Genomic DNA, 15448 nt, shown 5'->3' with positions numbered 1-15448 from the left:
GCGCGCTGATGCGCTGCGCGCATATTTGATGCGCGAGCATATGTGTGCCTGGGCATATGATGCCTGAGCATGTTTTGTATGCGCCATGCGCATAGGTTTTGGCTTTGTGCCTTCATAATGTCTTTATCTTGTGGGTTGACCCGCCTTGCTTGGAGTTGAGGCGGGTACATACCTCTTCACATACGATCATGGAACCACCTAAAGGGTTGGCGCTTTCAAGCGATTAAGTAACTGATTTTGATTTTCAGATCAATTTGAAGCAATTAGGTATCGCGATTTGGAACCAAATTTAAGCGATCAGCTGTCGTAATAAGAGATGGACGATAATGAGGGAGAGGTTTTGTAAGGGGTAATAACTGCCGGAGAGAGAGTGTAAAACCGCTACAACTGCCGCTTTTAAAAGAAAATATGTGAGTTTGGATGGATAGGATTAAGACTTTGGACGGACAGGATCAATCGAAAAGTTGGTTTCTACTAAGGGGAACAATAAGCAATCGTGCCATAATATCAAAATATAGTTCAAATTCAAGACAAAATCAATCAATTAAATAATCGAAGCAAATTGAATAATGATCTTATTAATTGAATAATAATCGAAGCAAATTGAATAATGATCTTATTAATTGGCATAGTTCAAATCTGATCTTGTTTTTCAATAAACACATATTCATCTGACTAAAAACACAATCTCCAGTATAACTCTGACTTATTAATGTACTTAAAATCAAATACTAATAGTAACAAAAATAAAAATAATAACCAAATCTCTCAAGACCCATTTGTGGGACAAAACGTAATCAAGTAATCCGACCCGGTACACGTGAACGTACTCGAAGCATCGTCATACGCATAACTATACGCACTAGGACAGGCTTGTTTAAACATCACCGAAAATTGTGTGGGCCCACACGTCGCCGGCGTAGCATGATCACCGGTGCAACAAAACTCCGGGGCATTAAACACCGCACACGCGCTCTTACACGCCACCATCATACGCATAACTATACGCCACCACCTCACCGTTACCTGTGGAATAATGAAAACCCTATAAGGTGTTATGTATTATTAATCAACAATAATACGCTAAATAACATAGATATAAAGAAACATAATACTAAAACTCTAAAAATATATTATATAATATTACCGTACACAACTTTCAACTCCGGCGGGCAGTTAACATTCAAATCATTAATGCAACCGGCGTACCGGCATTCACCGGAACCACCTATTGCCTTTCTACCAATGCCAACATTGTACCCGTCGACAAGGCTGACGTCATAAAAGTCCTTATCGCTGTTGATTGCGCCACCGGCGATCGTGAACTCGGCTAGTGACACCGGCGGTGTGCCACCGCCGTTGCACTTGAGGGTGTTGCCGCAGTCTCCGGTGACGCAGTTGCCGTTACCGAACTCGTCGAATGTGCAACCGGTTTGGGCCCAGAAGCGGCCCGACCAGCCTGGCTCGGCTGGGAGCTGAACAGACGCGACAGGTTGTAATGTGAATCCACAGTCACCTAAAGCGGCGCCGTTGTTGCCCGTGAGGGTTCCTGGCCAAACGGTATAGAGGCAGCTGTTTTTTAAGGTGAACACGGTTGCGGAAACATCGTGGTCTCATGCAAATCACGAATGTTAAACGACTTAGTTTTGCTATTATAAAAATAACTAATAGCATTAAAAAAAACTAATAACATGCAAATCATGTATATTAAACGACTAAGTTTTGTTATTCATAAAAAGACTAATAACATAAGTTGTTGCCTGTTTGTCTTCTGTTTGTAAGCGTTACTCTTTAATTAAAGAATTTTATGAATAAACTCCTAGTGATCATATATGATAATATGAATAAATTTAAACAAGAAGAGTAAAATCATGAATGTTTACATGCATGATTAAATAAGGAATATATGAATGAAAGAAAACTTGTTCTAATTAGTTGATTGAAATATTATTAGCAAGAGTATAAATAATATTGTAACCTGCAAAGACGATCGCGAGGAGAAGAAAGAAGGCGATAATAAGCTTCATTGGAGAAAGAAAGAAAGAAGACGATGACGTAAAGATTGTGTGAGTTGTTTAGAGAGAATGGGGTTTCAAGTTAGATTTGTGACAATTTATAGAGAAGGATATAATATATAGCATCAATATTATTATTTTCATTAATTATATCATTCCTACGTATCATTATAATCATTACCCTGATTCTTAGTAGCCTAAATATCCGCTTTCTTAATTTAGTTTGATCTCTGTCTATGTATAGATTTTCTTTTCTTGAAAGACAAGTAGACAACTATGTTATTGTTAGATAGGAGCCTTATAATTGAATTAATTGTATTTTTGGTATGTCAAAACTTTATCCTTTTTATTGAATGACATGCATATCACAACTTATATGTGATATGTATCAATCAGATTGAAATTAATAGAATGGAATAATTAAAGAGCATCTAGACTCAATTCATATTTTTTATTATTCATAACTAGTTTTTTATCCACTGTGTTACGGGGATTGTTTTACATTATTCGTTTCTAGTAGTATTTATCTACTTTTTTGGAATATAATTTTATTTATTGTATATTTTATATGATTTTCATATCAAATATTTGATGAGATTAATTTTTAATTTATATGATTTTCATATCAAATATTTGATGAGATTAATTTTTAATTTAATGAGATGTTATAACCCATTTAAGGGCTATATGGGTCTGGTGAGACCTATACCCGTGAATTCGGGTCAAATTCATAAGAAGCTTTCATTTACAAATAAAGCAATCCGGTGGCTTGAGATAATGTAGAAAAACCAGAGAGCTTTTAAATATTTCGTTAAGATATAAATAGAGTTTAAAACAAAATGAATAATTTAATCATGTTATATATATGATATAAATAGTGTGTAAAGAAAAGTAAATAATTATTGATTTATGACATATACTGACATATATTGTATTAGTTTTCATGGGAAAAAATTGTGAGGATTAACCATAAAGCGACACGTGTCATCAGTTATTTTACTTTATTAGAATATGTTGATGTAGATTTCAAAACATAACATAATGCCATTTTTATAGGCTTACAAGCAAAAGATACCAACCAAAATATAAACAATAGAAACATGTAAACCTATATCCCACTACTTAAGAAAACAAAGGAACAATTGGAGTAATCCTCGTTAACTGCATGTTTGGGATTGAGTTTGAAAAATGTTTATTGGCTTTTCAAAAAACTATTTTGAAAAGTCAGGATTTTAGCCTTTTGGAAAACTATTTTTTAACCCTATCAAGAAGCTAAATTAAGAAAGATTTTTTTGATTGCCAAACACATTTTAACTTATTTGCTTTTTGAAAACACTAATAAGCCAATAAGCATTTTTTAAACTCAATCCCAGACTTGCTCTAAGTTGGAGATATCGGTCGGAGTGCATGGCAACGGGGGCATAGGGCTCAAGGAAATGAGCGTATCAATATTGAACCAGAGTAGCTTAGAACCCCTACGGCCTAACCCCAATCCTTCAACGTCACCATATCCAGCCAAAAGAGAACACACGGAACCAAGAGCGTCCCATTTGATCAATCTACTACATTCATGTCTCTGATTATCCGAGGCAGATGAATGTTAGTGATGTTATCACAAACAAGAACTACATCAACCGATATTAAGATATGGACTCCCTATCTGCCAACAACAAAGTAGGGTTCATCGATGGCACACGAAGCTGATAGCCGATAGAACGAGCAAGCATTCACGTAGTTGCAATGTGAGAATCCTCCATGAATTAACGATTAATAATATATCAAGATCATTTAACATTCATGTTGGGTTTGGTTTGATCGTACCATACTTGAGTCATCCTTGACGATAAGTCTCAAAATAGGTCTCTAAATATATAAGCAATAGTTCTTGGGAGATAAGTTACACATAAAGTGTCTCGAAAAGAACACAACATTCTCAAAACCCTTTTCAAGTCGGGCTCGTTTATCAAGATTTGCATCGAACACTCATGAGCTTTGCTTTTCTCTTCTCATTAGCTCCACAAACTGACCAAATACTGCACATTATATGAAATATGTTAGGTGGTATATACACACTTATTAGAATTATAAACAAAGTAAAGGATTAACATGCACCAAGGTCTGAATCATGAGGTCCGGGAGATGCTTCTGGGTGGTACTGAAGAGACACGAGTTTTTGTTGTGGGAATGCGAGACCCGCACAGCTTCCATCATTAAGATTCACATGTGTCACTTCCACACCACTCGGTAGTGACTTCGGGTCAACCGCATAATTATGATTCTGCAACATAAGTTTTTTTTTATCAAAGCAACTGAAATTAACCCGAATGATACAAATAAAGTTATAAGAGTAAATTATGCTTTTGGTCCCTATAGTTTAACCCTTTCAGTCCAAAAAGATGTCTTTATACATATGACCCGAGGTTTAAACTCTATAACCCCATCTATTTTTCTGTTAAATCTGATCATGTGCCGTGAAGCTTAAAGAAATTTTAGTTTTCATGTGAGGGCACATGATCAGATTTAAAACCTCAGGCGATCATATGTCAAAAGATTCCATTTTTGGACTGACACTAATCAAACCACAGACCAGAAACGTAACTTACTTAAGTTATTATTATTAAGTACCTGTGCGCTGATCTCAACACTTCCGTTCCTAATATTTCGAACGGGATGATTTCCGCCATGATGACCGAACTTCATTTTATATGTTTTTCCACCTAACGCCTGACCAAGCAACTGATGACCCATGCAAATGCCAAAAATAGGAACCTTGCCAATAATTTCTTTGACGGTTTCAACTGCATAAGGAACTGCAGATGGGTCGCCTGGCCCGTTGCTGAAAAGAACTCCATCTGGGTTCATTTTAAGAGTCTCGGTTGCAGGCCATGTTGAGGGTACAACGGTAATTTTACAGCCATAAGATGCTAACCGTCTCAATATGTTGTGCTTGATACCAAAATCATATGCCACCACCTTCATTCAAACACAAAACATGATTAAACAAGTTAAACTATAACGGTCCTGGTCGTAAATCCTTAGCGAGTTTCATATAAAACACTAACATGGAAAGTTTCATTGCGACTTCGGCTGGAGTTAAAATACCATTCAAAACCGGTTTTTTCAACCCATTCATAAGATTTCTTGCAGGAGACACTAGAGATTAAATCCACACCTGCAAAAAATATTAAATTAAATCCATTTGCTTAACTTTGATGAGTTAATATAAAATACGACCGAACACAAACAGCTAAAAACGAACAGCGGTTTCTTGTTCATGTTTGTTTGTCAAGAAAATGAATGTGTCCCTGTTCGTTTCTTAATGGCATAAATGAACGATTCATGAACGTAACTGAACATAGATGAATAAATATAAGTGAACGAAAACCAATTAAAAGTAAATATGAGCACCAGACCTAAAAGAATAATAATATTAGACTAAGTTGTAATATCTGTGATCATTTTAATTTCAAAAAACTAGACTAAAATGTAATGGACCTAAAAAACTAAGTTAAACATATAAACGAACGTGAATGAACATACGAGACATGCGTTCATGATCGTTCATTTAACTAAATGACAAACAATGCTGTTCCCGTTCGTTCAGTTATTAAATAAACGAACTTCTTGTAAAACAGCTCACAAACAATTCATTAAACATTCGGTTTATTTACAGTCCTGAAGGCCATAATTACCAACAATATCCCACGTGCGGGACATCTCCAAAAGCTGCTCATCGGTTTTGGACTCTTCTGTACTCAAAACACCAATCAAGCTTCCATCTTCACGTAACCGACGCGTAATTGCACGCGTGTCAACATCATCTGTTCCACAACAAACAGCAAATTAACCATAATTTATAATCTTATCAAATATGAGATGAGAACATAGTCACATACATATTCCCATGATGTTCCTTTTCGACAAATAGTCAGAAAGTGATTCCGTGCATCTATAGTTTGAAGTACTGAAGAAAACATTTCAACAACCAAAGTCAAAATGAGTTGACTTTCAAAGTAACTAAACAAAACCATGAAGCAATGTAGTATACTGCTGCATACCTGATACTCAAGCTTCTGATTATCAAACCAGCCAAAAAGCACTTTATTGATTCTTCATCATCTGCACACATATATTTATATCAATAATTGCAAGAACTTTGATACTTTATCATACCAAGTACACATATTAATGTCTTGATTACCTATATTAACCCCTGTATTGCCAATGTGTGGATTTGTCATCAAGACAAACTGGCCAGCATAACTTGGGTCTGTAAGGATTTCTTGATACCTGTAGACACGGAAACCGTACATATATAATTGATCTCAATAATGTTGAAAAGTGTAACTTTATCTAACCCTGTTAATGAAGTATTAAATACAACTTCACCAACTTGAGTCCCGGAAGCACCTAATGATTTGGCTCACCAAACGGATCCATCTTCAAGCACGAGCCTAGCATCCGCAATCTTCCAAGGAGCTACGTATTATCATGTTTAGAATAAGAAACATTAACCGAAACTTGATCTTTAATAAACATAAATTGTATATATAGAAAGATTACCAGAAACTGCAGCAGCCGTGGAGGCAGAACCAGTGGAGCATTTCACAGTAAATGATCTAAGTTGTGGTAATTTTAAAGTAACCGGACTCGAAAGTAAAGGGCGATTAGTGGCGGATAGTGCATTTCATTGGCTGCTGCCATTGTTATTAGATTGTGTCTTCTTTTGGATCTTTATGTAAGTGAGAGTGAAATCAACAGCTAAACCAAGAATAAAACACATCAAAATGATCAATCAGTCTGTCACACATCCATAATAATAATAATAATAATAATTGTAAAGACGAACATAGATAAAATTAAGCATACAAAACCTAAAAGACCTAAACTGAACAATTCATTCAGCCTCGAATGAAACAATAAGAAATATATGGACAGTTTTAGGGATTAATATTATACGTACTTACCGAATTGAAAGTATAGAAGAATACAGATAAGTAAAAGAAATTGTGCTTAGGTAGTGTAGTGTAGTGTAGTGTAGTGTTGTATGGCAATGGTGGATGATTGGGAAATTAAACCTTTTCTCTGATAGTGGGAGATGATGATATTGATACGACGACTGTGGCATTAGCATATAGCAACGAAGAGTTCATAAAGGTCCTTGGACTATGCCTAAAAAAAAATATCAGGTGATGGGCCATGGCCCATAGGTAATGAAAGACGGAATTGAATAATTCATTCAAACGCAATCAAAATAGATGTGTTTGGTTGATAATTGGAAATGAATGGGTTATTACCAACGGAATGATTTTCTTTATAAAATTAGCTATTTCCGTTCCTCCCATCCACCTTGTGTCTTTTTTTTTCAATTCCATACCTTATTTTCAAGTTAAAAGTTAAGTCTCATTTCTTTAAACAATAATTTCATAATTCTATAACAAAACGTAGCAATAGAAAACATGTTAAAAAAAATTCTTTTGATTCCACCGTGATTTATTATATCATCCTATATTGGATCTACTGATATTTGTTTGTATAAATAACAAAACATGTTTAATTTATTATATATATTAAATGGATAATGTTGTGAAAATTGGTAAAACAAAATTATTTTAAAGAATGAGCATTTTTGTTATTTTTTATGCATTTTGTTACTTTCTTTCGTCTTTTGCTATATACTAAAGAACACAATGTAATGATATATAATATATTTAATTCTTAAAAGGTAACTAAACGTGGTAATGACTGGTAATGATCCATTACATTTCCTTGTCCATTTCATTCACCCGTTTATTTCATTACCTCATATCAAACATACCCTAATATTTTAATGTTTTACGACATTATTAGTTAGGTTGACCAGGGTTGTTTCGAAGCCTACTAGTAGGTATGAGTAAAATCGGTACTGGTACCGGTACCGAACATTGGTACCAAAGTTTTGAGTTTCGGTACCGGTACAGTATCGGGACCAGTATTTTCCGAATGTTTACCTTCAATACCGGTACCGTCCCGGTCCCGTGTGACATTTGTCAAATTTGAGTCTCGAGTTGTATTCGTTTTGAAAACTTTTATTTTGTAAAACCGACTCAACATCCTTAGAACCTTATTTAATTATTATATAATATTATTATAGACCTCAATCTTAAATAAATCAATGTTTGTCATAATATATTGTTGTTAAGAAAAACATAAGGGGTTTAAAATGATTTTCGTAAACTCGTTATAAGATTTGGAAAACTTTAAACTCATTTTAAACTTTGATTGAAACTTGAGGGGGTTGTTTTGAAAATATGTAATATATATATAAATAAAAAAATACCTAACCCTAACCCTAAACATAAACCACCAGCCTCCATCTCTTTCTCCCATTTTTCCGGCGACCGGAATCGGCTCTGGCGAGCCCGATTTTCCGACAAGGCCACTCACCACCTCCAGCCACTCCCCCTTTTCCCCTTCTCGTTCTCCAGTAACCCCGTACCCAAAACCCCCATCCTTTCCCTCCCTCAGATCATTTTTTCGGCGACCAGAAAGCCGGCCGCCGTGCACCGCTCTCTTTCTCTCTCGCCGCACTCTCTCTGCTCTCTCCGTCACAGCCCTCTCTCCCTCTGTACTCTCTATCTCTTTATCTCTCTCCGTCTCTCTCCCTATCTCTCTCTCTCTATATATATATATATCTGCTCTCTACGGCTCTCTCTCTCTCTCTCTCTCTGTGTGTGCTATATCTCTCTCTCTCTCTCGCCGTGCTCTCTCTCTCTCTCTCCCTCCAGTTGCTGTCAACGATCTCCAGCGGTCTCGGCTCGGTTTCTTTTCGGTGTAGAGCCACGACCATATGGACAGTTAATAGGTAAATTAATTTTGGGCGTTGGTGCTATCGGTTTTCGCATATAAATTGTTAGATCAAAATTGTCAATATTCGGTTTTATTTTTTTCGGTTATATTCTTGGAAACGAGTTGGAGGGGTATGGAGTTGTTTTGAATTGGGTAAAAGATGAACATCCTAGTATCGGATATGTTAATTCTTTATAGGTTTAAATAACAATTTTTAACTTGGTTCGTTTGGTTTGTACGTTAGTTATTAAACTAGAGGTCTCGGGTTCGGGTCTTATCCTAAACCGGTTTTGGTATTATTTTCATACTTAACAAATTTCGGTTACTATTAGTGCTAATATTATTACATAAAAATTATTATTAGTATTATTATGTTAAACTTACTGTTATATGTATTCATTATTAACATTATTATTAGTATCATTATCATATAAATATTAAAGTTGTTATTATTATTAATAAAGATCATATTGTTATTATTTATAAAAATCATATTTTATCATTAATTATTAGCAATAATATTGTTATATTTATTTTGTGAACTCGGTTAGAAATCGAACCAACATCGAGGGTGGTATCATTAGTACTATTAATATTATTTATTATTGTTATTATCTTTATCAACAACACTTTAAATTAATACCAAGATTTTTATTCTTTAACTATTATTATTAGTATTATTAATAATAATTATTGTTATAATTATTATACTATATTAGTATTATTAAAAATAGTTATTGTTATTATTATCATCATATATATCCATATATGTATATATATATATATATACATATAAAACATATTTATAAAGTCATTATTATCCTTACTATCTTTATCATTAATAATATTATTATAAGCTTTATTATCAATTTATTTTTATAAAGACCGAACCCTTGATTTAAAACCCGTCTTGTTTCTATTTAATATTGGTTTAGTTATTTAAAAGCTAAAATAAAATAATATTATTTTCATATTAATTATCAATTAAGTATGAGTCCCTAATCGTTAGCAAATTAACCAGTAATCCGATTAACAATCGAACTTTCTCGTTCAATATTTCAAATGTAGTTTCAACTAAAAGTTCAAGATCATTAATATTTTATTTATTCGTTTTTAATTATCTTTCAAGTTGGATTCGTTCGTTTCGTTCACAAGCTTTCTATATGTCGATTATTTATTAGTTCTCAATTCGTCAATCGAGGTGAGTACTTTCATACCCCTTTTTCCATCTTTCGTTTTGGGGTGACGTTTCATACTTATCAAACTAAATGCTTTATTTACTTAAATCTTATACCCACAAACGTGATTGTATACTTTACTTAAATAATTGCTCGATTTGGTGTTCTATGTTTACATGCTTATGTGTTTACCGCTTTTGGAATGTTGATTCATAAATCCGTGAACTATCTGGTATTCTCTTATAGCACGGTGCCGTTAATGTATTCTTATTAACGACCTCATGAAATCCGAATCTATTTATAGACGGTTCCGTTAATGTATTCTTATTAACGACCTCGTATAAAAATCCTGAACCATCTGGTATTCTCTTATTGCAGGTGTCGCTAATGTGTTAGCGATCTCTTATTATCCATATTGTTGCTTTTATTTATCGTTTCGTATACAAGTTTTGTGGCTTTTTATTATTACATACTTATATGCTCAAACTTATGAATTGCTCACCAACCTTTGTGTTGACAAACTTTTTTTTATGAAATGTTACAGGTTTGACTTTTGTTGACTCGAGGACTTGATGAAAAACGTTACCAAGATCATTAGGGTATTAGTAAAACGAACAATATAAATGTTACTTGTATTCAATTTGTTTGTGTGAACGAGATGTGTTGATTATTGATTTATAAAATAAATGAGCTGACTAAATATTGTCACTTTAAAGAGTGTCTTGTGTTTTTGGGCAATCCGTTGCACCCCGACATGTTCCGCCGCCTTTGGTCGGGGTGTGACATCCCGTCCCGATACCGAACCGAATATTTCGATACCGATACCAATACCAAGAATTCGTGATTTTCGGGACCGGGACCGGTCAGTACCGGTAGGATCCCGATCTCATCCCTACCTACTAGTACCCCGCCCGAATAATCGAGTAAGAAAGGGAAAGAGCCCATTGGTCAAGTAACATATCAAGTAGGGTTGGGCAAGCTTGTGAACTCATTGTGGGTAAGTGAACAACGGTTATATGAGCGTTGGACTTTAGAAAATGAATAAGTTTTTTTTAATATCAATACATAAAACCAATAACCATTTTAACCACATTCCCCTTTATGTCTTTCACAGCCCATACCCTACACCACAGGAGGAGAGCTGTGAACATCGAGCGGTGATATCGGTGTTTATTATTAAAATATATAGCAGCGGAAATTTCATCAGGATCGTAGGTAGGAAATTATCATAGTTATAAAAACACCATGATTCTTATTTCATAAACTATGAATAAAACTCATTTTTATAAAAACACAAGTTTTATAGGGATAAACCCTAAATTTACACAACACGTTTCTTTATTATGGTGACAAGCCACTTATTTAAGTTGAAGGTCCGCAGGCATCATTCATGTGTCTCTAACAAGTCACCTGAAACATGTTTAAAAATATTTGATCAACATGAAATACTCATGAGAACATTCATTTGTAAATGACACATTTACAATTACAACATTCATTTGTACTTGTCACTCGATGATATTCGTGACTGTGGTCATATAACTTATTGGCTAACACTGGTCAAATACGTAACGTGTAATAACCCATTAGGCAAGCCTTTTATACAAAACCTCACAATACCAGTAGTAACCATCATGTAAGTCTACATAGACTTAATCACTGTAACATAATTAAAATATTTTGAAAATATCTTTGAAAGCATTTGGACTATCTGTCCTGAGTTTAATAAGTTTAAAAATCATTATGACATTATTAAAAAATAGTTGTCTCACATAATTGTGAGTTGTACAATAACTCGAATATCTCATCTTTCAAGTTTACAAATAAAGAGTTTTTCTGGTATTAAGCATCTAGGTTAAATACAATATAGTATCTCTAGGTTATTATAATCCGATAAACATAATGATAATCACGAGATTAGAAACTTTATACGATGACACAATGTCTTACCTTGTTCAGACAGATATTTTGGATTCGTTTATAAAAGCTTATTTCGATAGGAGAGTGTTTCGTTACGACTACTCGGGTTATTATACCAATACTCTTAATATAACAGAAAATGTAAGAAAGATATGTGATTTTGGATGAGGAAGTGAAGGTTGATTTCATCCCATTTCAAGGTTGCGCATCGCGAAGGACCTATAATAAGGCCATCGCATCGCGCGACTAGGCCATAGGGTTGTCTAGTCAGCTCTAGCTACGCCACGTGGCATGCAACATGTCATGTCAATGTAACCTCCACATCGCGTATCGTGATGGGTTATTTAAGAACCCATCGTGTAGCGCGACATCCGCAGAAGTTTTCGGATAACTACATGTCATCGCGCATCGCGACGAGACTTATCTAAATCCGTCACGTAGCGCGATTGGAGGATATTTAAAAATCTTTATTTTCCACAAAAATACGATGCGAGCGTTCGAAGTGCGCCATCAAAGCGCCACATTGCGCCCACCGCACTTCGCCCCGGCGCGTGCGCGTGCTCGTCGGGTGCTATGCACCCTCCGCTAGGACCACTGGGTGTGTCTTGTCATACAAGATTATTATCATATGAGCTCTCTTTCTTATAAAGAGCTTACAAGTTTTGTAATCAAATGATGTGAGACGATAACTCACTTTCTTATTTATACCAATGTGAAAGTATTCCATCTCTTCCAACACTAATGTGGGATAGAACTCACTTATTTTATTTTCTCCGTTATTCCTTTTTACTTACATCATGGTTTGTTATACTAATTTCTACCCAACATACTCTCTATACAATCTCAAGTTCATCAAGAAAACATCAAACAAATGTAGACCAAGAGTTGGGTTGCATCCTTACGAACCAATTCCAACCCAACCATTTGTTAGCCAACCTTTTCCGAGTCATCCAAACGCGAGCCAACCTTACTTGATCCGTCTCAACCCACGTCAAGCAAACCCAAACCATTAGTTTTTGAGCCAACCATACCCGAGCCATAACTTTCCAAGCCATTCGGACCTGAGCTCCCATTGATCATAAAAGCGAGCTTGTGGTGGGCACTTTCATTTTATATTCACATTGATTTTTATTTTCTTAGTTTATTTATTTTAGTATTGTTCCTTTTCTTTAAATATTGCACTCTTCTTTTTAATTTAATGAAATTATGTTATTAGTTTAATTAATTTATAAAGTTTAATAGAAATATTAAAATATAAATGTTGAGTGGTAAACCACTCCTCTTACAAATAGATAGTTTTGGGTCGCTTTGATGTGACACTAACTTATTGATTGGTTAAGTGAGTAGTTTTGGGTAGCTTTAACGTGATGCTAAGCTGTTAGTTTCAAGTTTTCGGTAAGTTTTTGTCTAAAATATTTTCCCAACATCAATAATAATGGCACCCATATGCTAGTCACAAGCAGTACGATGTTGCAAAGCTCTAGATCGACTTGGATGGGTTAGCCTAATCTCTAATTCAATTAGATACCTCGACATGTAAATGTAAGCTCGACATTGACTCATGAAATATAAATACGCATTGATAACCATGTTCAGTAAGGTAGATTTGAAAGAAAAAAGGATGTTTTAACACGAATTCAAGAAACTGGATAAGAATTCATGTCGAGATACTAAGAACTATAACTCTACTCGTACGTTATATGTTACTAGCCACTAGGTCACTCAATTCCTTAAACCCAACTCCGTTATTCGGTTTGAATGCTACATGAAGAACATAAGCCAGATGATAGAATGGGAAGACCTAGTATCTTGCTTGAATTTAGTTTTAAACTTGTGTCATTCTATTAAAATTTAAAACACCACATTTGCGTCACATCTTCAGGTCAAAAGTTGAGAACTATAATATGTCAACTAATTTTGGCCCAGAAAGGTACCTTGGTTGGTCAATTTGTCACTGCTAAATTCTACAAAAATCTAAACTAAAATAATAACTATTTAGTTTAGTTTAAAAATCATTTTAAAAGTAATCACATGGAATGGATATATTAAATAAAATGGGAAAAAAAAAACGTAGATTGTTGGGTGAACTTTCTTTTATGTTAATCTATGTTTTTATCAGGTTAGTTGACACATATAGAAATGTTTTAACTTTTAATACACAGAATCAACTCGTTTATAGTTGACTTTGTGTGCTATGTTAAACATAAATCTTTTTTACTTGAGGACATGATATATTAGTGAAAAGTATGTGAATATTCTTTTCTAACGTTGAACCCATGAATTTTTCACCGGTGTAAGAAATTGTCGTCCTTTTAACTTGTATAGCACGATTTTAGATTTTTGGTGTGCGTTTGGGCCACAGTATAGTAATTTATTTTGCATTCATACCATGGCTTGACTAATGTCCAAGTCACTCCAAACCACTTTTACATGCTAAAAATATGTGTTATAAATGTATAATAATAAACTTAAACTTAAATAAAAAACTTACGTGTTTTTTTAAAACTAGTCAAATAAACTAATAAAACTCAAAATAAATTAACAAACTTATATTCGTAGCGATCACAATTACCAAAATATAATAAAACTTACATATCATTATAGTGATATTAAAATTTTAAAATTGATACGCATAAGCATAATTATCGCATATCATATTAAAACATTTATAAAAGTTTGTTTTCATTCTTTATAACAGTTGTAATTGCTGTTAATTTACAGAAATACACGTGTAAAGTTATATTAGGTAAGTTATATTAGGTTGTCAATGGATTGGTGGGATAAGCCAATTAGTAGTAGAGCAAGAGTGAAGAGGTAGGTCCCAGCAGAGCCCAGTTGGACCCGCAAGACTCACCTTGAATAGGGACGTCTGCGCAATGACCAACTGCTCCAGCAGGACCCACCATGCTCAGAGAACCTTACGCGCAGTACGCCAGCTGTATCCGCAAGGAAAGCCTCCCAATGGTAAAGTACCCCGCCTGTTCCCGCAGCTGCGGATACAAGCCATCAGGGAAGGCTACCCGCACTAACAGCAAGGCTACACGCACAAGGCATTCGCTACTTCAGTAGTCACATGAAGGAATGAGCAAGGCGGGAATACTCCCGCCTAAATGAGCCAGTCCGTATGCTTCTGGAAGGTCTTTCGTACTATACCTACTAAGGTATGGGCGGAACAGACAATTTGACCAAAGCAGCCCATGAACCAATCACAGGGTGACAGCTCACCGACAACAATACGAGGAGGAGCACCCTCTAGTACTGTTTGTCACTATTAGCCGCTGCCTACTCACCAACCCTTACGATGGGACGTGCGCAGCCTACAGTTGGTGGAACAGTGCGTAGCCGGCAGTAAAGGAACAGCATACAGCCGACCTTGTTACTGTTGGCCGTAGCCTATCCACCAACCAGCATGGCCTGTGCGTAGTCCACTGTTGGTAGAACAGGAATACTATTCAGCCGGCTGTACCTTCTAGGAAACCTACCTTCGGCTATAAATACTCCAACACC

At 35.1% G+C, this 15448-nt stretch overlaps 2 protein-coding genes across 3 annotated transcripts; both read right to left on the bottom strand.

Moving 5' to 3' along the window:
• Window positions 1-764: 764 nt before the first annotated feature.
• LOC143545878 (pathogenesis-related thaumatin-like protein 3.5) lies at window positions 765-2027 on the bottom strand. Its single transcript, XM_077037672.1, has 3 exons — window positions 1979-2027; window positions 1148-1612; window positions 765-1001 (listed from the first exon to the last, which is right to left on the bottom strand). The coding sequence occupies exons 1-3, from the start codon at window positions 2025-2027 to the stop codon at window positions 769-771; spliced, it is 747 nt and encodes a 248-aa protein (XP_076893787.1). The 3' UTR covers window positions 765-768.
• Window positions 2028-3807: 1780 nt separating this feature from the next.
• LOC143545863 (carbamoyl phosphate synthase small chain, chloroplastic-like) lies at window positions 3808-6543 on the bottom strand. Of its 2 annotated transcripts, XM_077037666.1 has the most exons (8): window positions 6374-6543; window positions 6217-6305; window positions 6074-6134; window positions 5912-5979; window positions 5708-5836; window positions 5078-5187; window positions 4641-4988; window positions 3808-4293 (listed from the first exon to the last, which is right to left on the bottom strand). In XM_077037666.1, the coding sequence occupies exons 2-8, from the start codon at window positions 6254-6256 to the stop codon at window positions 4117-4119; spliced, it is 933 nt and encodes a 310-aa protein (XP_076893781.1). In that variant the 5' UTR covers window positions 6257-6305; window positions 6374-6543; the 3' UTR covers window positions 3808-4116. The 2 variants fall into 2 exon arrangements, with proteins under 2 accessions (XP_076893781.1, XP_076893779.1); XM_077037664.1 differs by having other exon boundaries at window positions 6217-6543.
• Window positions 6544-15448: the final 8905 nt, after the last annotated feature.

Source organism: Bidens hawaiensis, unplaced genomic scaffold (genome assembly GCF_021521415.1).
Source record: "Bidens hawaiensis isolate Kalapana, Puna unplaced genomic scaffold, B.hawaiensis_p1.1 tig00014095_1, whole genome shotgun sequence".
Classification (NCBI taxonomy): Eukaryota; Viridiplantae; Streptophyta; class Magnoliopsida; order Asterales; family Asteraceae; genus Bidens; species Bidens hawaiensis.
Note: the sequence above shows the minus strand (reverse complement) of the source record. Positions and strands in the feature narration are given on the sequence as shown.

Excerpts from the sequence above, each read along its gene's own strand:
- LOC143545878 (XM_077037672.1), bottom strand. The coding sequence starts at position 2,027 with ATGAAGCTTATTATCGCCTTCTTTCTTCTCCTCGCGATCGTCTTTGCA. Across the intron at positions 1,613-1,978 it reads CCTCGCGATCGTCTTTGCAG|ACCACGATGTTTCCGCAACC; the intron begins GTTACAATATTA and ends GATTTGCATGAG. Across the intron at positions 1,002-1,147 it reads GGAGTTGAAAGTTGTGTACG|TTATGCGTATGATGGTGGCG; the intron begins GTAATATTATAT and ends GGTGGCGTATAG.
- LOC143545863 (XM_077037664.1), bottom strand. The coding sequence starts at position 6,328 with ATGTACGGTTTCCGTGTCTACAGGTATCAAGAAATCCTTACAGACCCA. Across the intron at positions 5,188-5,707 it reads CCGCACGTGGGATATTGTTG|GTGTGGATTTAATCTCTAGT; the intron begins GTAATTATGGCC and ends TATTTTTTGCAG. Across the intron at positions 4,989-5,077 it reads GTCGCAATGAAACTTTCCAT|GTGGTGGCATATGATTTTGG; the intron begins GTTAGTGTTTTA and ends GTTTGAATGAAG.